Source organism: Acanthisitta chloris, unplaced genomic scaffold (genome assembly GCF_000695815.1).
Source record: "Acanthisitta chloris isolate BGI_N310 unplaced genomic scaffold, ASM69581v1 scaffold5325, whole genome shotgun sequence".
NCBI lineage: Eukaryota > Metazoa > Chordata > Aves > Passeriformes > Acanthisittidae > Acanthisitta > Acanthisitta chloris.
Window position 1 is genome coordinate 1 of NW_008674212.1, and position 23,698 is coordinate 23,698.

At 45.5% G+C, this 23,698-nt stretch overlaps 1 protein-coding gene across 4 annotated transcripts in view; it reads right to left on the reverse strand.

The window, feature by feature from the left end:
- Nucleotides 1-941: 941 nt before the first annotated feature.
- RC3H1 (ring finger and CCCH-type domains 1) overlaps nucleotides 942-23,698 on the reverse strand; it is a 33,348-nt gene continuing 10,591 nt past the window's right edge. The window contains exons 5-19 of one of the 4 annotated variants that reach the window (XM_009075240.1): nucleotides 23,149-23,349; nucleotides 21,913-22,045; nucleotides 19,223-19,341; nucleotides 17,256-17,368; nucleotides 13,580-13,861; nucleotides 12,634-12,851; nucleotides 11,692-12,068; nucleotides 10,176-10,337; nucleotides 9,429-9,581; nucleotides 7,341-7,551; nucleotides 5,816-5,906; nucleotides 5,582-5,717; nucleotides 3,092-3,235; nucleotides 2,435-2,550; nucleotides 942-1,458 (exon numbers count right to left, since the gene is read on the reverse strand). In XM_009075240.1, the coding sequence (XP_009073488.1) occupies nucleotides 1,308-1,458; nucleotides 2,435-2,550; nucleotides 3,092-3,235; nucleotides 5,582-5,717; nucleotides 5,816-5,906; nucleotides 7,341-7,551; nucleotides 9,429-9,581; nucleotides 10,176-10,337; nucleotides 11,692-12,068; nucleotides 12,634-12,851; nucleotides 13,580-13,861; nucleotides 17,256-17,368; nucleotides 19,223-19,341; nucleotides 21,913-22,045; nucleotides 23,149-23,349 (2,607 nt within the window). In that variant the 3' untranslated portion in view covers nucleotides 942-1,307. Of the gene's footprint in view, nucleotides 1,462-2,434; nucleotides 2,551-3,091; nucleotides 3,263-5,581; nucleotides 5,718-5,815; nucleotides 5,907-7,340; nucleotides 7,552-9,428; nucleotides 9,582-10,175; nucleotides 10,338-11,691; nucleotides 12,069-12,633; nucleotides 12,852-13,579; nucleotides 13,862-17,255; nucleotides 17,369-19,222; nucleotides 19,342-21,912; nucleotides 22,046-23,148; nucleotides 23,350-23,698 lie in introns of all 4 variants that reach the window. The other 3 variants (XM_009075239.1, XM_009075238.1, XM_009075237.1) reach the window with 3 other exon arrangements.

Genomic DNA, 23,698 nt, shown 5'->3' on the forward strand with positions numbered 1-23,698 from the left:
AAAGAGTCTTCTGGTTGGACTCTCCTACTGGTAGGCAATAGTGGGACTGTATCCCCTCCCTCCCACCCCCCTTTTGTTTTATTTAACAGTATGATGAATGCAAAGCTTAGCCCAAGGTTGCTATGACCTCAGCAGGAGTTAAGGTTAAGGAAAAAATAAAACTAAAACCCAAGAAAATTTATTAACTCTTGCTTTACCCAACCAAAGCAATGCAGTAATTTATTACATAACCAGTGCTTTCCAACTTAGTAGTCTAACCCAGAAAGGAAAAACAAGAACAGGCCAAGAAGGGGCAGAGGGAGCAGCACTTTCAAATCACTCTCCAGAGTTCTTTGTATCCAGGGTCTCACCCCAGGGTATGTCAAAAGGGACAAAAAATGTGCAGCAAGGAGACAATCAGTCAAAATTTCTAAAAAGGCTTAGGGCTTCTCCAACTTATGCTTACAAAGCATCTGCTTGGAGAAGCACTAGCTCTAACAAGCCAAATTTGCTTGTCAGTACTCGTGGCAAGATCTGTGCTGCACCCTGAGTGATGATTTTGCTGTGAGGTTTCCCCATGAGAGGGAAATCCAGGATGGATTCACTGCAGCAGTGAGGGACAAGCTGCAGGTTGGTTCTCAGGTGTCAAATGCTAAAATCCACAGCCCTTAAAATAGGCAGCTATAAAATAGGACCAGAGCTGTCACACTGCAAAGACTCTCTCACTTGCAGGTTAAAATCAATGACTGAAGCAAGAAGCTCCAGCTCCAAGCCACAATGGGAGGAACTGTGCTAAAAACAAAGCTTTCTGCCCATCTTTTGACACTGCAATTCACAGCTACTCTCCAACCCTCACTCCTTGTTTACCCTTAAAACCATACAAGGAAGTGGCCAGGTTGTTCTAGAAATGAAGTCGATAAGGAATTCTGCACTGGGTATGTAATAATACCAAAATAAAAAGAAAAAAACCTACTTCATTAAGATCATACAATTAATCAAACAGAGTATATATATAATATCTTTTTTTTTTAAGCCCTGGGATTCAAGGCGTCCAAAGTTATTAAAATAAAGTTCATTCACAGAACAAAAACAAATTTAATTTGAATTGCTTGCAGATACTGCTAATTTTCATTTTTTTTTAATTAAAAAATGCGTTAATGTGAACTATGTGCAGGATTTGTTTCTAAGTCGTTGTGTTTGTGCACATTGCCTCTGGACCTGCTGCTCTGCTACTGCTGCTGCTCCTGAGTTTCTCCCACCAGCCCTGGAAGGTGCTGGGAGCTGCTGCCACCCCAGCAGGAGCAGCTCTGGGGTGTGCTGGCCTGACCTCAGGGAGCAGACGTGGGGGGCACTCCTGCTCGCTGCGAGTCGTGGCTGTCTCCTCCTCCCTCTGCATCCTCTCCCAGGCTCAGAGATGCTGCCTTGGTTGACAGGAGGCCAATGTTCTCTTGTGTCAAAGCTGATCCGTTCGGAACATCACTGCTGAGGGAGAGTTGGGGAGAAAAGGGAAGAGGGTGAGAAGTAATTACTGAGATGTTGTCACTTAATTCAGTGAAAGGACCTCGGTGCACACACTGCAGAATAGTTATCTTACCTGGATTGCTTATCTGGTTTATTATTTTTTAAACATAAAGAGTTGTTTTGTTTCATTACTTTCAGAGCTCCTTATGGAAAAAGGAGTTCCTGCTCTGGAGGCTTCAATCTAACAATGCAGCACAGGACTCAAGGAGTGGTTACAGCAGGAGGTGCAGACTTCACCAGCAACTGAGGGACATGTTTTCTGAGTAAATACACTGTCTAAATAGCCAAACTGCTCACATGAAGTTGTGGGAACTCTGTGAAACATCTGAGCTTCTCTGTTCAGTGCTAATCTGGACACAGGCAGGTGCTTGTGGCCCTCTGAAAATGCTTCCTGGGGAGATTTCCAGCATCCTCAGCCAACACTTTATTCCAGCTGTCTACCAAATGTAAAGTGAAATCAATGCCAGCACCTACACAGATACAGATCACTGCCTACAAATCAAAGTGAACTCTGTTCCAAAGTTACATACCTTCCTAGACAAATCCACCACACACACCTTAGCAGGATGGGATAACCTTCCTCTCACATTCGTGACATTCCCTTTCTTTGAAACTAAAACAAGAGACAAACATCTCTTTTATGGCAGTTGTTTTAACTCCTGCTCCTCCCTACTAATCATCCAAACTAGGTGCACTCCTGGTCTGACAGACACTGCAAGTCCTCTCTCATGTTAATTTATATAGTCTCATTCCACTCACCTCCTCAGCAGGGAAAAGGGCCCTGAATTCTTACTTGTACTTGGTTTTATGATCCTTCCCTAGCAGATGCTTCCCCATCAGAGCTGACATGAGGCAAGGGGAATTATTTCCCCAGGAGAGTGCCCCTGGAGAAGTCACTGTCCTGTTACACAAGGACATGTCACAGCCCATGTACCTGAAGGTCAGTGTGAGGTCCTCAGCTGGAACCTTGTTTTGTGGTTCTAATTGTCCATTTTCTGTCTGTTTAGTGGTGCCCAGTTTGGTTTTCATATCCAGTGAAGACTGGCTCTCCTTTGAAAAGAAAAAACAAAGAAGAAAAAACTCTTGAACAACATGTTACAAGAATCGGAGACTTCATCCTCTAGGGCTGATGCTGAAGGGCTGTAAATTGGAGTCACACAGTGTAACCCACAAAAGCCATGAGACAAAACCAGACTCATCCTCTCGGGACACAGTACTTCCCAAAAGGAAGGGATGATCCTTGTAACAACAAGCAAAGGCCACAGACTGTAACAGCACACAGACTTCTCAACTCTAGCCTGTACCTGCAGATGTTTTCTATGTTAAAGCAGTTTACAGAACTCATGGCACAGTGACCTTGGAGACCATTTAGTTTTCCACAAATTCAGTGCCACACTGATTCCCAACGGTGACAAAGTAACAGCACTTAAGTGGCTAGAATTAAAATTCTTCATGAAGAAGACTCAAAAGCACTTCTCGGGAGGTTTGGAAGAATAAAGAGGTGGAGAGGGAGGTGGATGACTCCAGCAGAGAGCCTTTTGGCCAGGGCTCTCCACTCCACCTCTCTGCCTCCCACCCCCCCAGCACTCACCATGCTCAGCTCACGGGTTCTCTTCCCAATTTCCCTTTCCACCTGGTGTAGCTCCAAGCTCAGCTGTTCACTTGAGATCATCCCAGGCCACTTGGGAGGTGGGGGTGGGGGCTGTGGTTGGCCTGCCAGGGTAGTCGCCTCCCTCTGCAACAGCAGCCTGTTACTAACAGCCTAAATGCATAAAGCCAAGCACATACACAACTGAGCACACAACACACCAAGCACGGGGACAGCTCTAAGGCCACAACACCAGAGTACTGCTCGTTTGCAAAACCAAGGCCTTCTCTCTCCACACTTCACAAAGTCCAAATTGAAATCACTCCCAGTGCAGGTTTCAGCGTGTTTATTTACACAGGGACAAGTCTTCTCCCTTTCAAACAAGCAGTGGTAAATCCTTTTACTGCCACAAATTTGCCTGTGTGCTCCTGATACTCCACTCCCTTCCCTTTCAAACAAGCAGTGGTAAATACCTTTTACTGCCACAAATTGGCCTGTGTGCTCCTGATACTCCACTCCCTTCTCAGAACTAAGATTAAGCCCATGAACAAAAACACTGCTCTTTTGTGAGCTATTTCTTGAACAAAAGAGAACAGCAGGTAAGCAAATCTGCTGCTCTATTTTACACCAATAGAAGGTATCAAACTGCAGCAGAGAATCTTTACCATATCATACAAAGTTATCTTGAGAGATGCAGATGTCAAGATGTAGCTCTACTGGCCCACATGAGGAGGCAGAGGGACAGGGAGGGCCAAGTGACTGGTCATTAGCAAGCTGCAAGTTACTAAAAGCAGGAGCTATGTCAGCCACTCCAAAAATCCACTAATCCTTGGGAATCAGTTCTTGAAATGTGTGCTCTGCATTTAAACATACCATCTAGTACTGCACACAACCCAACATCTGGCTGGTCTTCAAGAAGAAATGCTCATTCATTTGGGGAAAAAAAGCAAAAAGTGACCTAGTTCTTCATGCCCTGACTCAATTATGTCATTGCCTTGTAACAAGGAAATCAATGAAGCCTCCTGGATTTCCAGTATCTACTTGCAGCTTTGCACACAAGAGAAACTGAAAGCTGTTGTTACTCAAAGTAACTCACTAGTTCTGCCAAATTCAAATTATGGTAAAATTGAGGCTCAGCACTCCACTCTGCAGGACTGAACACTGACACAACCACAGCAAGGATGAGCAGGAGAGGAAGGCCACTTAGGGGTTTTGCAACTTCCCAATACTCTTCTATTATGGCAAAGGCAGACATGCAAGATTTAAAACATCTTCTCCTCCTGTTCCCAACCAAGAGCACAAGAACACAAGTTATGTTTCAAGTTAAGTACAAAATACAACTACTGCTGTGACTTAATTGTGAGCTCACAAACTAATCTGCTCTAACCCTCCTCTGCTACAAAATACAACTGCTGCTGTGACTTAATCGTGAGCTCTCAAACTAATCTGCTCTAACCCTCCTCTGGAACACATGGTATTTTCAGATAAGCACAGCTCCAGCAGGAGCTGCTATCCACTACTTACAGCAATTCCTTCTGGGAAAACGTTAACATGAATACAAGCTGAGGTACCTAGAATAGTTTTCTGGTAAATATTTACACATTTTTCCTAGGAGGAAAAAAGTTAACTAAAGTTTGCTAAAACAACTCTTTCATTGTGCCTTGACATTTCTCCTTCTGTGTCTCACAAAATACAAAGATTTCAGCTCATTCTTTCACAAGGGCAAGTGAGGAGACACAGAACATTAAGCCTTAATTTTTCAAGCTAGATATATCTCGTAGTTTTGTTAGGAACTGCAGGGACAGGACAAGGAGTAATGGGAATAAATTGAAAGAGAGGAAATTTAGAGTGGATATCAGCAAGAAGTTTTCCCTGTTGTGGTGGTGAGACACTGTCCCAGGTTGCCCAGGGAGGCTGTGGCTGCCCCAACCCTGGCAGTGTTCACAGCCAGGTTGGATGAGCCTTGAGCAACCTGCTCTGGTGGGAGGTGTCCCTGCCCAGGGCAGGGCTTGGGGCTGGATCATCTCTAAAGTCCATTCCGACCCCTTAACACACTATAGAACTATATAACTTCCCTGACTCTTGTGGCTTGTGCTATTTAGGAAGAAACAGGTACAACACAAAGCCAAACATGAAACAGATGAAGGTCATGGCTTTCTGTATATAAACCCAGACATTCCCAAAGGCAGCAAAGCCAAAGGGAACAGGCATTTACACCATGAGTTTGCCTCTGACAGATGAACAGAGGGAAAGTAAGTGAGAGAGAAAGTAAGAGAGAGAATGACAGCAAACGTGACTGAGCAGAGTGCAGGTTCAAGTCTGGTGTTGATTTGCACCTGAAGTGCAGGGAAGCTGCTGCTAAGCAGATGCTGACACTTGTACCACAGAATTAAGTGTTGTTACTGAGTATCACTACAGTCAGAGAAAAGCAGCTTTCCTAGCTTCACCTCTCTCCATATCATCCCTCCCCACTCTTCCAAATGCTGTACCAACCTCCAGTCCCCTCATTTGTGTCTGCTGGCTGATCTGATGGTCGACCTGCTGCAGCTCCATGCGCAGCTGCTGCTCCCGTTCTGCTGAGGGCATCTGTTTGCCATGACCAGCCACATCTGACATGGACAGCCTCTCCCTTTGGGATCAGAACAGCCAGAGTAAGGAGATTACCATAATAAGCTCTAACTCAGAAAATGTAGAAAAAGGCAAAAGAAAAAAAGCAAGCAATGCTACCTGTCAGTGAAACGTCCCTGAGAAGGTATGTTTTGATGAGGAGAATATGGAGAGCCTCCCCAGCCACCGTGAGTTCCATAAGGACTGTAGTCTGCCAGGGAACAGAAAGAAAACCAGGTTGTTTTACTACAGAGCTATCAGCAGTCCAACCAACACAGAACTGAGCAGACATGAGAGAACAAGCAGACAGGACAGGCCTCTAAGGCTGAACTCAGAAATATTGCACATGACTCATCATGTGCCCAATACATGACCCTTCATGCACATCTGTAACAACCTTCCAGAGTCTGATGCTGTGAAGGACTTCGGGCACTCAGGGAGATGAGGACACAAAACTTACAGCCACTCAGAGCAATTATTTTTACTACTTAAGCTCCTAAAAGACTTGAGAGTTGACTGATGATTCTGATACACCTAGTTAACTACAGTTTGGAGATGAACTTCTCAGGGAAGTCAGAGTTCTACCTGTAATAACATCTAGAAAGTTACTGCCTGAAAAATCTGGGAGGTTTGGGGGAATTTAATTATGTCTTCTTCTGAGATTACTCAGTGCACCTCAAGAAAGAGACACCTTTTGGAGTAAGATATATAGCCACACTATACATGTGATTAGAAAACAGATGTGTAGAGTTATCAACTGTTCCTGTTTTTTTTGCCTTTTCTAACAGTATCCAAGGCAGTGGGTACAGCATTAGGCTTGCACCAGCAGCCACCCACAGAGCAGGACTGCAGCAGTACTTCATTTACTTGTAGTATTTATAGTCCTTAATTTATTTACTTCGTTGTGATGGTTTTGCATTATGCATTTGTGAAGACAGTAACTTTCTGAACTGTACTAGAACAGACTTGAAATGTTCCTTACCTCAGAGGGATTAGCAGAACGAAGTAACTTGTTCCAAACCACAATAAATCACTAACACATACACTGTGGGTGCACAAACTTGTCACAGAATCATAGAATATCCTGAGTTGGAAGAGACCCTGACAAGGATCACTGAGTCCAACTCCTGTCCCTGCACAGACACCCCAACAATCCATCATGTGCCTGAGAGCACTGGCGAAACTCTCCTGGAGCGCTGCCAGCCTTGGGGCTGTGCCCACTGCCCTGGGAGCTGTTCAGTGCCCAAACACCTCTGGGGGAATAATCTTTGCCTAATATCCAGCCTAACCCTCCCCTGACACTGCTCCAGCCATTCCCTTGGCTCCAGTCCCTCGTCCCAGAGAGCAGAAATCAGTGCTGCCCCTGCACTGCCCCTCATGAAGAAGCTGCAGGCTGCTATGAGGTCTCCCCTCAGTCTCCTCAGCTCCAGGCAGAACAAACCCAGTGACCTCAGAAAGCAGTATCAGCCTTGTCCTTCAGCCTTCTCAGTGTAACCCTACCTGGAATTATTTTTAGTGGCATAACATACACCTCACCTGTATTTCTATGACAATAAATAAGTCTACAAAGGCTTTCAACCTCTACCACACGGTGGCATTACAGAAAACAGCAACAGGCAGCAGAAGGCAAGAGCATAGACTGTACCTGAAATGATGGATTTGGTGGTAGCCCCCTGAACAGCCATGGCCTGCATGGGCCCAGAGTTCTGGTACATGGCTTTGGAAGTACGAGAGATAGCCCCAAATCTGGACACAGTTGGTCGGTCTCCGAAGGGAATGAGGTCATCGTCACCGGCCTCGGCCGCGCGGCGCTGCATGTCCAACCGCTGCTCACGCATGGCTTTGCTATCCACGTTCTGCACAGCACAGGGAAAACACACTCAGACTCCTTCAGACAAAGAAACCACGTTCCTTTTACAGGGAGCTGGGACCAGGATAGGGAAGCTGGCCAGGAGGTCAAAGAGGTGATTCTCCCCCTCTACTCTGCTCTTGTGAGACCCACCTGGAGTACTGCATGCAGTTCTGGTGTCCTCAACATGAGGAGGACATGGAACTGTTGGAGCAAGTCCAGAGGAGGCCACAAAAGCTGATAAGGGAACTGGAGCACCTTCTCTACAAAGACAGGCTGAGAGAGTTGAGGCTGTTCAGCCTGGAGAAGGTTGTGTGGAGACCTCATAACAACCTGCCAGGAGCTTGAGAGGCTCCAGGGAAGCTGCAGAGGGACTCTGTGTTAGGAACTGCAGGGACAGGACGAGGAGCAATGGGTACAAATTGAAGGAGGGGAAGTTTGGATTAGATCTTAGGCAGAAGTTTTTTCCTGTGAGGGTGGTGAGACACTGTCCCAGGGAGGCTGTGGCTGCCCCAACCCTGGCAGTGTTCACAGCCAGGTTGGATGAGCCTTGAGCAACCTGCTCTGGTGGGAGGTGTCCCTGCCCAGGGCAGGGTTTGGGGCTGGATCATCTGTGAGCTCCATTCCAACCCCTAAATTCTATGATTCTATGAAATGCCTTTTTTTGCTCTGCTTTTTCTGGGAGATAGCCTCCTTTTTGCTCCTATTTCACACAGTGCCTTTGAGGTCTCATGAAACCAGACACATTTAATCCCAGTGGGACAGAGGGAAATGAAGACTGAAGAGGGGAAGCTGGACCAAAAAAATCCCATGATTTAGTTCAGTGGTTGCAACAGATGAAGCCCTGTCCACAGCAGAATAAATTCTGGGTAGAAATGTCCTCCCCTTCCCCTTATGGCCAAAGAAAGGTCACCATAAGAGTGACAAAATAAAAAGACAAATTGATAATCACTTTTGCAGACAGGAGGTGAAAGAACAGATATATCTCTGTAAAACACCCTCATGAGAGTGACAACAGAAAAAGACAGACTGATAATCACTTTTGCAGACGGGAGGTGAAAGAGAACAGATATATCTCTGTAAAACACCCTCAAGCTCAACAGTCTTTTCTCTTGAAAACCTGAATGTCCTCCTAGGTGCAAGTGCCACCAGCCTACTCCTTGTGCTGAGTGATGCCTGAACATTAGGAAGAAACGCAACAGTGGTGGTACTGCAGAATCCTATTTCCTTTCTTCTCCATTCCTGACACTCCAGCAGTCCCTTCCTTTTGCAACACTGACCTAGCAAAAATGCAGCAGCACCAAACAAGATGACAGCCAGACACCCACAGCTCAGTGAAGGGCTGAATAAGCACCGTGTAGAGCTAGGAAGTGCCCTCAAGCAGAATCAGCCTAGTATGGCATCATGACTGTGCTTCTCTCAAAAACTTCATGCAAGTTTTGGGTACTGTCATGGCCACAAATCAGAGTCCTGCAATTGATGACTAACATTATTACCAGCAGTAACAACCACCTTAAAAGGACAAAAAGAAGTACAAGCAGCAACAGATGGAAATGCTTAATTAACAAGCTGCCAGAACAGAGTGATTTCTGGATTTCAATTAGCTGTAAAGTATCCTGGCAAATCATATCTTGCTATCCATGGCTTGAGAGTAGAGTCATTATCCTGCAGCTAGATCCAGAATTCTCTAACAGCTCCATAGATGCAGAACTACTCATAGGTGGAAAACAAAGCACTCTGCACACCTGCAAATGCCTTCTGTGACCACAATGCACTTCTGAGCTTAAATACAAGCACTGCCACCATCCTGGAAAGCAAATCCAAGCCCTTCCCAACCCTTGGAAGCACTCCCTTGTCCTCTGTTTCCCCCTGGCCCCCACATACCGCCATCTCCACACTCCTTGCTGCCACAACATCTTTGGGTTTTGCATCTTTGGTTCCAATGTAGGAGCCGATGGTGTCACAGGACCAGGGAGAGTACTGGCTGTAGTCATTTCCTTTGTATTTCCCAGCTACCTTCAGCTCTTCATCCAAGTACTGTACAAAAACAAAAATCTGGTTCTGTAAGTGAAGGGAAGATGCAGCTGCACAGCCACCACTACTTATTTCACCAGCAGAGAACCTGAGAAACACCAGCAGGATTACTTTTTATCAGATACATCATCACTTGGAACTGAGCCATGGCAGGCATGAAATGGGTGAAATTCTGATCACCTGGCTACACTCCCAGTGCTGACTGCTCACTTGGCCAGTGTGAAAGTGATATTTTGACCTTGGTTAAAAAAATAAGTCTCAACCAAGCTGTTACTTCATTCTAAATATGTCAGGAGCAAATGAAGTAAAGTCCAGTAACTGTGAAGACTGACTACTTCAATTAATAGTGGCTCAAAATTACTTCTCTTGGTTGGACCAAAAGCAGATAGCTCAGGGTAAGTGGAAGATCAGAGAACAGCCAGTTGAGACTGGAGCCTGCACAAGGTCTTCTCACTTGGAGCACAAAATCTATGTCCCTCAACACTTGCCAGTGCTGTACTGTTCTGATTTTCTTGTTGCCTACACCTCTCAGCACACAGACACCAAAGCATTTTCTACACATGCTAGTATGACATGTTTTTGTCAAAATATGCTTACCTCTTCAGAATGAAAAGGATGAGGCAAGGTTGGAGATGGTGCAAAAGGAGGTGGAGAAATCACCTTTCTCTCCTCTAGCTGGGCCATGATCTCCTTTCTTCGTCGATGAAGTTCGTCCAGGCTGGCATGAGGCTGAAATGAAGGCAGAAGGTTACAAAGGTCCTCCATTAATGCACAAAACTAGTAATTTCATGAGTGTTGTTTACCCAAACAAAGTATGGCAGCCACAGACTGCAGGAAAAGGGAAACACAGAGCATAGATAATCATTAGAATAACAAATTATGATCACTTTTTTAAAGTCTACCTGTTAACTTTCATGTTTGATAGAATCATAGAATCAACCAGGTTGGAAGAGATCTCAAAAATCACCCAGTCCAACCCTCCCGTGGTCACTAGCCCATGGCACTAAGTGCCACATCCAGTCTCAGCTTGAAAACCTCCAGGGATGGTGAATCCACCACCTCCCTGGGCAGCACATTCCAATGCCTGAGCACTCTCTCTGTAAAAAATCTCTTCCCAATATCCAACCTAACCCTCCCCTGGCACAGCTGAGTCTGTGCCCTCAGGACATACATAGTCCTGCACATAGCTCAAAACACCCCAAAGGTAGGGAATGTGTTCCAATTTGGCAAAGTTTCCACTGGAAATATGTTCCAGCATGGCAAGTCACATTCCAGTCATACAGGGCAAAGTGGGAGAACTCTACAGATCATAATTTCCTAGTATGTTAAGGGTTGGAATGGACCTTAGAGATCATCTAGTCCCAACACCCTACCCTGGGCACAGATACCTCCCACCAGAGCAGGTTGCTCAAGGCTTTATCCAACCTGGCACATCACCTAGTCACACTAAGTATTCATTTTGCAATAGAATCAAATATCCCACAAACATGTCAAACTCAAACTGATAAATCTATAAGCTATGTCAAAAACACTTCCTGGACTCAGCAAAAGGATTCAGAGCCTTTAATCTCAATGACAAATATGTCATTTGGATTAAACTGAATCGAATCCAGCTATTCTGCAGGACTCAGCTGGGGATGTGCCCAAACAAGTTTAACTGCAGAGTCTTCCTAGTAGGACTGTGCAAACTGAGAGAAAAGTTGGAAGAGCACAAGTTTTAATTCCTTTGTCAAGGGAGGTATGTTTAATATCTATGATTTAGGCACAGAGCTGCTCAGTCAGGGATGGGCAGTACAATAATGACCATTTCCACACACTGTTTATAATGGAGTGGCCTCTAATCTTTGCTCTAGAAGTCAGAGCCATATGAGACTTCCCAAGTTAATTACAAGGCTTTTCTCCTTGGAGCACTACATAGCAGCCTCTTGTTTCATGTACTAACATCATTACAATGGCAGAGCTGACCTGTAACTTAATTATCTTCTAGTTTTTGATCACCTTCCTGAAGCTCAAACTCCTATTTCCTCCCACCACCTTACTGCAGATCCTCAGTTCTCAAGTAGTCGATATTTTTTCACAAACAACAACAAAAACAGAATATAAAGCCCATTACCCTGTGGCAGGAAGGTCTGATCTGACCGAGATGTGGAGCCACTGGGCAATAAGCCTCAGCCTGCTGGTATCTGTCTCTGGATTCGGGCACGTAGGGGGGCCCGGCAGCCGGAGGGATCTCGATGGCCACGGGGCTCCCGCGCACCACGTCCTCGCGCTGGTAGGGCTGCACCGGGGGGTACACGCGGCGGCTGTCGTAGTGTGGGGGGTACAGGGGCTGTGCCATGGGTGGGTACTGCTGTGGTGGTGTGTACTGAGGGCTCACCACACGCTCCTGCAGGTACGGGGGGTAATGCTCCAGGTACGCCGGGCCGGGCTCGGGCGCCGACGGAGGAGGTCGGACGAAGCGAGACATGGATTGAGTGGGGTAGTAAACTCCTGAGGACAAGAAGGAAAAACCACAACAGACAGTTTATCACAATTGTCCACACAAACAAATCGTTTCAAATACTCCATCCTACAGGTGGCATGAAGAGAAACATTAAAAAAATGTCTACCTGCTGTTTCGACTCATAAATTAAACACAGAACTTCAACTTAAGAGTTTAAACACTCTGTAGCTCAAACTAGCATATTCTTCAATAAAACCCTGGATTTCACCTCCTGAAACTGCTGCTAGGCCCTCCAAATTCTTTCCTGCAGCTTCCAACTGCTCTGATCTCCAAAACTGGATTTCATTCACCTCAACTGCAGTTGACACCTGCAAAGTGTGTTTCTTTAACTCAAACTAGCATATTCTACAAGAAAAACCTTGACTTCACCTCCCGAAACTGCTGCTAGGCACTCCAAATTCTTTCCTGCATCCTCCAACTGCTCTGATCTCCCTCTAAAACTGGATTTCATTGGCCTCAACTGCTGCTGAGGCCTGCAAAGCGTGTTTCTCTAGCTCAAACTAGAGAGACTATAATCAGCATGAGGATGCAAGAGCTTGGTGTCAATCTTACCTTGTTGGTAGGGAGCTGGTTCAAATGGAGGAGCAGCTCCTCTGGGATCTTGATAAAACATATCTGCTTGCTGAGCATTGTACAGCTGAGACCCTCGTGGTACCATCTGCAGCTGCTTGGTGACAGACACTGAGGGCAGGTCTGCTGGGGCCCGAGCAGGCACAGGATGAGGGGTCACTGGTAAGGCAGATATAGAGCTCTTGGGGACAGTGTCCAGCCTGAAAAGGAGGAAGATGGCACTGCTCACTGAACAGCACACTGTACTGTACAACACTGTTAGCTGTCTACGCTCTACCTTCTGAAGGCTTTTAGAGCCTTCTCCAATTAAAGAATAAGCAAATAGAGAAGTAAAGCAAGTCCAGAGGAGGCCACAAAGCTGGTAAAAGAACTGGAGCACCTTTCCTACAAGGACAGGCTGAGGGAGTTGGGGCTGTTCAGTCTAGAGAAGGTTTTGGGGAAACCTCAGAGAACAAAAAAAACTGAAGGGGCTCCAGGGAAGCTGCAGAGGACTCTGTGTTAGGAACTGCAGGGACAGGACAAGGAGGAATGGCGATAAATTTAGAGGGGAAGTTTAGATATCAGGAAGAAGCTTTTTTCCCTGTTCTGGTGGTGAGACACTGTCCCAGGTTGCCCAGGGAGGCTGTGGCTGCCCCAACCCTGGCAGTGTTCACAGCCAGGTTGGATGAGCCTTGAGCAACCTGCTCTGGTGGGAGGTGTCCCTACTCAGGGCAGGAGTTGGCACTAGATGATCTTTAAGGTCCATTCCAACCCCTTAACATACTCCAAAGCAGTTTAGAGTTTTAGCTTTAGCTTTTCAAACCAAACCAACAAAAAAAACAAGCCACAAACCCAACCCCCATTCTATTTCTTTCCTAGAGAATGGGTTTACTCTGTTTCTACTGCACATTGACACACAACACTGAACAACAGGTAGGAAGAGCCGTACAAGTCAGGAGGGGATCCAGGGGCACTGCTGCTTAGGTGGTCCATCTTCCCTGGCTTCAGAGCAGCTTCATACCCAGAGTCAGTTCCTCGAGAAATGAGTTGCGTCACTGTGTTGCCGGTTGACACGATTCCGTTTGGAAGAGCAGAGGTTTTCCTATTGGGCAAGTCCACTCCCCCTTCCTCTGAGAGGATAGCTCCTGAGGGCAGGCCCACCTCGTTCAGCTGGCCCAGGGAGGCACTCAGGGGTCTTCTGGGAACCAGACGCTTGTTCATTTTACGGAATCTGCAGAGAGAGAAACCACACGTCAACGACTGAAACAAAACACAAAGCAAAAGGAGTTGCACTCCCAAGATGTTTCAACCACAGATTCGACTGAAAGCTTCAGGTTTGGATTCAAAGGGCTGGTGAGGAAATCTGTTAGAACATAACTTCCCTGCTAGTTGAACTGTTAACAGCAGTTTCAATCACAACGAGGATCACAAGTGCATCAAGAATAACCTTGCTGTGTGAAGTTGCACAGCCCAACTTCACACAGCAAGGTTAGAAACCTTACTTCCTGTGCACACACATCTCAACTGACAAAAGTGTATTAAACATCACATAAACCACTATCACATAAAATACAGCAACTGAAGGTTCAGAGTAAGAACCACAGACTATTCAAGCCTATTTTATAGAGAAGAACCAAACAGCAGAAAATTGAGATGACACAGGATGAAGATAGCCCTTTTGCACCATCTGCCCAATAATGAGACAAGTTTATTACCATGAGACACCTTTCAAAGCACAGTTTGCTAAGACTTGTGTACTTCTATCAATATGCAGCTCACACCATTTGTGTGGTTTGATAAAGTGATTGCAAAGATAAAACCTCTATGAACACACCATAATTCCAAAAATCTACCTGATGCCATGTAAACACAGGGACTTAACTAACATCCCACAAAACCCAGCAGGCTGACAGCACTGGAGCAATGGAGAGAGCAAATTCCAGAGCTGAAGGTCCTCCACTAACCACCCTGCCATCAGCTCAGATTCCAGAATGCAAGGGCATGTTTGCAGACCTGAATGTTCCCACAGGACAAGAGGCCATTTCTTCACCAGGGCTGGGGCCAACACTTCCATATCTATCTGAGGGAGATGGGAGCCCAGGCTAGGAAGGCACACACAGAATTGGAGAAAAAGAGGGTAGTTATACTCTGTTCCTCAGTCTTTAGATAATCTTTGTTTTCCCACATGCACAGCATTAACACCAAAGCCACAGAGGCAAAAAAGGAGTTTATTGCTGGGGTTGTTTTGGTTTTTCGATGCGACCGAGTCCAGAGTCAAAGTGTAATCTTCTTACAGAGATGGTCATCTCTAAGAGTTCATAGATTATCTTCCAGCCACTTCCCTGCCTGGATCCATCTTTACCCACTCAATTATAAACTCTAGCTGCAGTGTGCTGGCAGGGGGATCACTCAGTGAATAAATCAGGCTATCACCTGAGCAGGGACAGATCACAGCTCTCACTCTGGCACGTCCTGACAGCAGCCAAGTGCTCAGGACCATGGAGGTGAGCAGAGGTCAAGTCCCCACATTGAACTCATGGCTTTACTTTGGCCTCCCCTCAATACCCAAACCAGGTTCCCCCTGCAAAGCAGCAGCAGGATGCTGGGACACCACTGCCATGCTCCCCCTGCCAATTGCTTCTGGACATTTGTCCCTCTCTTAGAGGTGCAGTGTCTGATGGCTCCTGGCTCACTGAAGGATCTGCAAGTTGAGAAGGACTGGCCATGCCTCCCCACCTCTCTAGAACACAAGAGCTCAGAAGGGACAAATGCATGTGCACAGACACCTTTCAATCAGAGGCGACAGGAGGAGTTTACTCAGCTCCATCCATGATAAAACACATAGAATAAAACTCAAAGTGCTGCCCACTGGATTGTTCTGAACAATTTTATGAATGTCTGTTGCAGTCTCCACACGTGCAGGACAAAATTCATCTAAAGGTTCAATACTTGCCTATGTCAACTGGGCCTTTGTCCCTTGCCAAGAGGGAATGAGCTGCTGCTTAAGCAAGTCTACATTGCACTGTGGTATCTAAGGCACTGCCACACACTTCCCCATAACCTTCCTCCAAACTTCAAAGTATAGAGAGACACACAGGAACCACACAGCAACAGCAAGGCACATCATTCCCACTAAGCACTTTTCAAAGGAGCAGCACTAACACAATAGCTACTCAAAGGAATTCGGCAAAGGTAAGAGGAACAAGGAAGAATCAGAACTCCAAGTTCCTCAACCACCCACAACTGCAATTGGAACCAGCACAAACATTCACTTCAGCCCAGGACAACAGTAATGCTAAGGCATGCAGGTCACTCTGGTTGCAACAGGCCTCTCCCACCTGCACAGCTCACACACAGTCCTTGACACACACCGTGAGCTGAGAGGTACCAACGGTGCCTCAGCACCCAGAGGGGTTAACAAACCCATCCCAAACAGCACTACCAACCTCCATTTTCTGAACACGATGACAAAAGGCAAAACCCCCAACTGTTCCTGCAGCACACAAGTATCAAAGTCCTATTCTTTGTCCATTTCAATAACTGCCTTTGTCATTCTCACACCACGTGCTCTGCTCTTTTTCCCTTCCTGCTTTCCCTATGCACTGTGCTGCTACAGACCCAAGAGAATGATATATTAAAGCTTCAAGGGTTAGATTAAGCAAAGAAAAAGAAACACAGCATGCCAATTCCACATCTCTGCAGTTTTCCTTCTGATTAAAACTTACTTGAAAGACAGGAATTATTTTAGCCCCAAACCCAAGTAACAAGTTATGTATAATATACATAATACACTGTATTTCTTTTAACTCCTAAATAATACATTTTTCTTCAAAATACAAAATTTAAACCTGCATCTTGCTCTTGGGTAACAGGGAGCCCCTCTAAATCTGTAATGGATGTAATGATTTACTACAGACTATATGAGCTCATTTTTAACTCTCCAACAATAGATTTAACCACTCCACAGTTACTGCATCTGTCAGAAAGTTTCAGAGAATAACTGTTGCAGGAAAAAAACCTCTTTTTTAGCTCTCTGGATAGCTAGCAACACATTCAAAAAAAAACACCTGGAACCAGGAACCCACCTGAATACTGAGGCATGATGAGAAGTAGACACAGATAGTGACCACAGTGGATGCAGCACTGACAGCATGTTAGTCACCCTTAAGAAATAAGGAAAATAACCCAACACCAAAAGCCCCAAACCACATTTGTGTGACAAACTGTCAGAGCTGCATTACTGGTGAACAAAGCCAAATACCCTGTGTGGAAGCACAGGCAGAAGATGAATACTGAGGCATGATGAGAAGTAGACACAGATAGTGACCACAGTGGATGCAGCACTGACAGCATGTTAGTCACCCTTAAGAAATAAGGAAAATAACCCAACACCAAAAGCCCCAAACCACATTTGTGTGACAAACTGTCAGAGCTGCATTACTGGTGAACAAAGCCAAATACCCTGTGTGGAAGCACAGGCAGAAGAGATGACTGTGAGCAGTTTTCACATGATTTCTCACTAGTTTAAGTGCCAGGTTATGCCTCCTCTCCTCATTCCTAGAGATGAGAAATGACCCGTAGAGGTAAGACAAAGCAGAGATTGGACTGATTTGAACCACACTTACTTTTCCAGCTCCTCCTGTGAGTGTGCAAAGGTGCAGCTGGCTCCCCTGGGGCATCCTCCTCTCTGCTTCATGTCTCGGCACATGTATGTCTTGTACTTGCTGTGCTGAGGAGGCTGACAAGGTTAGAGAGACCAGGTGAGACATCTCAACATCACAGTGCAATTCCCAAGAACTGAATGCATCCTCTTACTAGAGAATGGCTGCTAATTCCTTCAGTCTACATGTTGCAGGAGTTCCTCATGGGGAATAAATGACTGTAGCAGGTATTTGTGTTTGGTTCTTCAACAGAACCAACAGGAGACATCTTGATAACTAAGTCACTCTCAGGTTTCTAAAACATTTTGATTCACATTCCTTACTGAAGAGCTTGACAGGAACACAGCTGTACATTTTAGGACACGGTTAAGTGGACAAAACTGATACAGGATGAAAAAATGACCAGGATAATTGCCAAATATTGATTGAAAATAAACACAATTTAGTTGCTTTTTCCTTGCTTTCTGCCAGCTCAAAATGGCACCTGAGTATCCCTTTGATCTCTGTGAGAGTTAAATTTCACCACATTCCCTTTTGCACTAAAAGAAAAACCTCATCACCATCTGCAATTATTCCATCAATAGCTGAGGGTGAAACATTACTCCTACACGGAGCAGCAGGGAATGGGCTGTCTTCTGTATTTTTCTTAGCTAAGCTCCCCAAAAAACAATGCCTTACTGCAGTCTTGCTGTCTGCATGGTCACCCATCTGCCAGTGCCTCTAAATAAACTCCAACAGAAGCCAGAGGTAGTCTCAAAGACCTTTAAATTCCTAGTTCCTAAAGCAGAATTAAATCAGAGGCAGAAATATCCCACTAAGAGTCCCCACTGAGGGAAATGTCTGTAAAAGTCAACTCTTGCTTGCTGAGCAGCTCAGCCAAAAGGTGTAAATCTGTAAGAAGTCACCTCCAAATTGATTTATTTATGTTTTGTAGAGAAAAGAAGACCCAGGCAGGGTGTACATAAGCTGCACAGCTCTGCTCAGCACTCAGCTGTCCCTTTCCCACTGGGGAGGCTCTGGGTTCCCTTCCAAGTGGCACAGAATGTCCCAGGTCCAGGCCATGGGCTCAGCAGAACAAACAGCCTCACTGTTCTCCCCTCCCTGATTCCCACTTGTGTATTCCTAGTGCTTTTCCTCTGGCTGGTGACAGTGCTCATTAGCCACCGCAGTGAATACAAAAAGGTGAAAGAGCAGAAATAATTCACTTTAATTTTGCCCTTTTTCTGGCAGGGAGAATCTTTCTACCAGTTGAGCTCCCCAAACCAGCTCTCCAAGAGGCTGAGTGCCAAAGGGAGGGAGCAGTGGGACTGGGACAGGCAGCTCTGTCTTTCAGCAGCAGCATTTACATCAAGTGAGCTGCTCAACAAAATGACATCAAAGGAATGTGTGATAAGGTAACTATGGGATAAGCTGATATAGAATATTTGGCAACATCATCTCATCTCTGAAACAAGAAATTTGTTTCAGGAACTTGGATTGCACCTTTATATGAATGATTCTCAACTCTCCAAACCTGACAGACCATTAAGCACAGGTATAAAATTTATTTCATTAACACAGACCCAACTGGCTGAAATACCTCATGAAAACAAATCCAAGAAAATTCCCACAGGTCAGAGTGGCACTCTGGCATCCCCTCCCCACCCACCAGGCAGGAGGGCTGTTTATTCACATCCCTAGGCCTGCAGCTGGACCAGACTCTTTCACTTCCATCCTAGTGAGCTCTGCAGATTAATTCAACAGGTATTTTGTGTGTGCTGCTTTGGGTTTTTGCTTTTCTTGTTTCTTTTTTGATAAACCTGAGCCAGCAGTGCTGTTTTCAATCAGCTCCTCATCAAACCAAATCCCTCCAGATGACACTAAACCTCTACTATTGGATACAGTCAATAAAATTTAGGTGTAAGCATTTCCTAAATGATTTAGGTTTTTACCTGTTGCTGATCTGTTCCTTTTTTGCTGTGATTCTGGATATAATCCACTAAGCCATGAACCACAGTCCTCACAGCAACTAGACCATTTTCCAGTTGTTCCCATGTTGGAGGTGGAGCATCTGTTGCATGGACACAGAACAGAATAGAAAAAGTCAGAAGGATCTTCCAAAACTAGGTACAAAACAACCATCAGGATCACAAAACTTCACTAGACAAGCAAAAATGTTTTATCAAATGTTTCACCAGTAGACAAATAGCATCCAGTACCTGAACTCAGGATATTTACCACCTAAAGAACAAAGCTACCTATAGGTTCAAAACTGAGCTGCACAAAACACCATATGAGCCAGTCAGACTATGATTAGTATGTCAAATTATTTCCTTTGCCAAGAATTTTCACAGCTCAAAAAAGAACTCCAGAGTAAATGCACTGTACAAACTCTGCACACGATGAAAAACATCAGGCTGAAAATCCCTCTGTGCATTCAGACTCCTGCAGGTAAAATCAGCCTGTACAAACACCATCACTAGGCCTTGATCACACAGGCACAGTCAGAGCAGCAATAAACTGATGCCTCTCTCCTGGGAAAACCATCCCAAGACACATCTGTGTATCAGACACCATTGAACAGACAGCAGTGTGAATAAACTGTAGCCTCAATTCCACAGGAACACTTGCTTTCTTTTGCAGCCAATTTACTTGCCTCATTTTTTTGGCTCTGCTCCAGCAGCTGATGCTCCCACCACGTGCTGCACACTCTGCTGCAAACCACAGGACCTCAAAGTGCCTTTCAAGATCTTTAGCACAATTAATTACATTACATTCTGCTCACCAGGAGTAAATTCCTCCAGAGGTACTCCAAGGTGCCTACAGAGCAGCAGGGAAGCAACTCAAGAGCACTGAAGGGAACCATCAAGACCAGACTCACCTAGACCCTCACTACCATGAGGCTACTAGTGATGTCACCTTCCTGATCAGTTTTTGGCTCACAAATTTGCAGTCCACACACAGTTTTGTCCCTAGCTTGTTACAGTAGGAAAGATTTGGGAAGAAAATACTACATCTCCCTTAGCTGTAAAGCACAACTCTGTTTGAAAGGGAAGCTGAGCTTCTGTTTGGTTAAACAAATAAGAACTACAACTTCTCATCTCCTGAAGTTATAGTTCAGCTCTTCAGGTAGTTTAGATATGCAATACTGATCTGGCAAATATTAACAGGTATGAAATAAACCCTCAGCCACAGCACTCTGTTCTGCCACTTCCCTTTTCCCTCAGGTGGTCCATCCTCACAGCACTGCTGACTTTTTCAACCATTTCCAGCTTTCTCTGCCAACAGCTTAGGTTTTATTTCCCAGTTACATTCTTTCCAACTCTCTTCTTTTTTCCTGACTTTCCCACCTCTGCAGAATTACATATTCCCTAGGGTACCAGTCTTTCTTGTCTAGACTGATTTTTGCCCAACTTCTATCTATTCAGTCTATCAAAGCTCTACTTTGGAATACAAAACTCTCTACACAGCTTAAGCTGCTGCTAAGGGAATCTTCTGAGTACAATGTGTGCAGGCTAGAGACCTCAGATCAGAAACTGAACTTCTAGACCAAAGAACAAGACAGAATTTTTAGCCAAGTTAATGCAAGTCCTTAATCTGGTTGAGTGCTTTCTTGACTTCCCCAAGTTCGTAAGCAAATTATTTGCCATGGTAGAGAACTGGAGAGAAAAAGGCACCTCAGTGGCAGCCAAGGCTCTGCTTTAAGCACAGTGGTTGTATCAATGTTCCTGCTGTTTTGCAATCTGGTTGAAATAGCAGCACATGTACTAAAAAAGGGGAAAGGAGGAAGCTCAGAGTGCTGCCACTCCCCCAGTTAGCACTGCCCAGTATCAAGTACAACCCTGTGTAACCTCACAGGATTATATGTTGAACATGCTCATCCCTGCTCACCCAGGGCTGTCAAAGGAGGAAACTCTTCAGACAACTGGTGAAATTACTCCTGCCATACTCTGGAAGCTATTTAAGCTTCAGGATAGTTCAGTTCTGTTGGGAAAGGTGAAGGTTCCACACAGGGAAGCAAGCGGCCGACTCCGTGTGGGTGATACAGCAAGCTCCAACTTTATTGTCCAACAGGCTCTTTCTTATACAGTGCAGGACAGGCATACAATTATCAATCATTTTTAATTGGCTAGGCACTAAAGATAGCATTCAGGTACTCTCCCTACTCGCAGCTGCAGCTGTGAGGATTATCTCTTGCTTTCCCAGGCTTGGGTGCATTCCTAGCTGTTTTTCTCAAACTTGCTTGTCTCACCCTCAAGGACGAGTTACCCCTGCCATCTGCCCAGCTGAGTTACTGCCTATCTATATAGAAGTTACTATCTCCAGAGCCTTGCTTGTACACTGCATTCCCAGGTGCATTCCCAGGACTGTGTCTGTTCGTTCCCAGGGGACTGTGGCCTAGCTTTTTTTGGCCTTCCCCAGGTGCATACCCAGGATCATGTCCCACCATTCTCCAACACAGTTCCTCACACAGATTACTGCTTTGCCCAGGCTGGTTAAGAATTCCAGTCAAGAATCCGAAGTTTGAGAGTCAGAGGATGTTTCCTTACACACAATGAACAACTTCCAATCCTTCAACAGTGTTAAACTCATCCTGCTAAACTCTAAGTTAAAGGTTCTGATAGAAAACACCCAGACTTACCTGGACTGGGGTCAATGTTTGCCAGGAGCTCTAGGTGAGGTCGCAGTCGGTTCAGGTTTGCTGGGTCTCCAGTCCTCTGCAGAGCAATAGTTAATTCCTGAACACTCTGTGCAAACGAGGCTGGGGTCTGCAACTTAAAAAAATTACCATCATTAACTTTCTACAGGCAGAGCAATCCTCATGATGCCTGAAGGCTGCTCCAGGAGCTCACAAGAGCTGTCTCCCCCAGCTGGAGTAAAACACTTCTCACACAGCCCATTTCAGCGAGCCCTGGCTAGGAAGAACACACAATTCATTGACACTGCAGGTTAAAATACAGCTCTAAGCAGACAAAACAAATGCTGGTATTATTTCTAGCAATAAACCCAATTTCTTTTGTGCTGTACTGGCACTCAGGAATAAAAGGACAACATTAGAACCCATTTAATTCAGATTTCTGAGGAGTTTAGTATCTCCAGACCCCAAGACATGAGGTTTGCACCCTGCTTTAAGCTGAGTACAGCAAAGTTAGTTGAGTGAAGGACAAGATAGCTACCAACATTCCATTTACTAATATCACACAGTTCCAGTATTTAAACCCCTTTAATTCCACCTAGATCCTCCAGGAGCTGTCTGGCAGAACACTTGAAAAGGTGGGCAAAGGCAGAAATAAACACACACCAGACCCATCTGGAAGCCAATCCTCCTGCACAGCAGCCAAAGTAATTGTTGCACAGCTTTTGTAACAACAAGGTTCAGTCAGTTCTCCCCACCTAATTTTGGCATTTTAAAAGGTGAGCCCCCTAATTTAAAAGCTTTGAAACAAAGAGATTTGGGCATTTGCAGAGGTCAGATGTTTTATTTAGGCAATGGGCAATGTGCTTCCACCTCTGTCTTGCTGCAGCTGTAGACTAGGGGAGTGATTTTTACTTGAGTGACTTCCTGCCCGGAAACACAGCCCATTAACCTCTGTCACTACACTGGCAGTTAGCAGCTGCTGACAAAGGTCACAGCCCAATTGTGGAGCTAAACTTTGTAGCTTCCTATCTGTAGCAAGAAACAGCAGGATGGCAGAGGCAGCAAGACTCATTAGGTTACAAACATATCTCCTCATTATTTGGGGCATAATGGGGTTTGAAACGGGGCAGTGACGCGTGGCTCACTGCGCATCGGCAGAGTTTAAATTCAGTGTTACGAGCGCTTCAGTCTCCTGCAGCTGCAAACAAAGTGGACTGGGCTGACTGCAGGTGGCTTTACCTTGTCAATGATGCTCTGCATGTGGGATTTGTGGGACTGGTCTCCATACAAGAGCGAGGACCACTGGTCCGGAGCGATGCGCAAACCTGCCTCCATGGCTATCTGCACGATCTGGGAATCGTGTTCCCTCCGCAGAGCTTCGTACGTCCGGAATTCCTCCTTCAGCTGCATCAGGGAGGAATCCTCGTCTCGCTTGGTCACCTAGGAGGAAAAGGAGCCAAATGCCATTAAGCAGGATAAGCCAGGGGTTACGTGGAGTCCCAGGGACATCTTCAGTCAGCAACTAAGTTCTTCCTCCCGAACTGCAATCAGGATGACACTACTCAGTGAACTCTAGTTCCTGCTAAAATAACAGACTCTGAAGAGAGTGGAACCACTATAAAACCATAGAATCAACCAGGTTGGAAAAGCCCTCAAAGATCATCGAATCCAACCCTCCCGTGGTCACTAGCCCATGGCACTAAGTGCCACATCCAGTCTCAGCTTGAAAACCTCCAGGGATGGGGAATCCACCACCTCCCTGGGCAGCACATTCCAATGCCTGAGCACT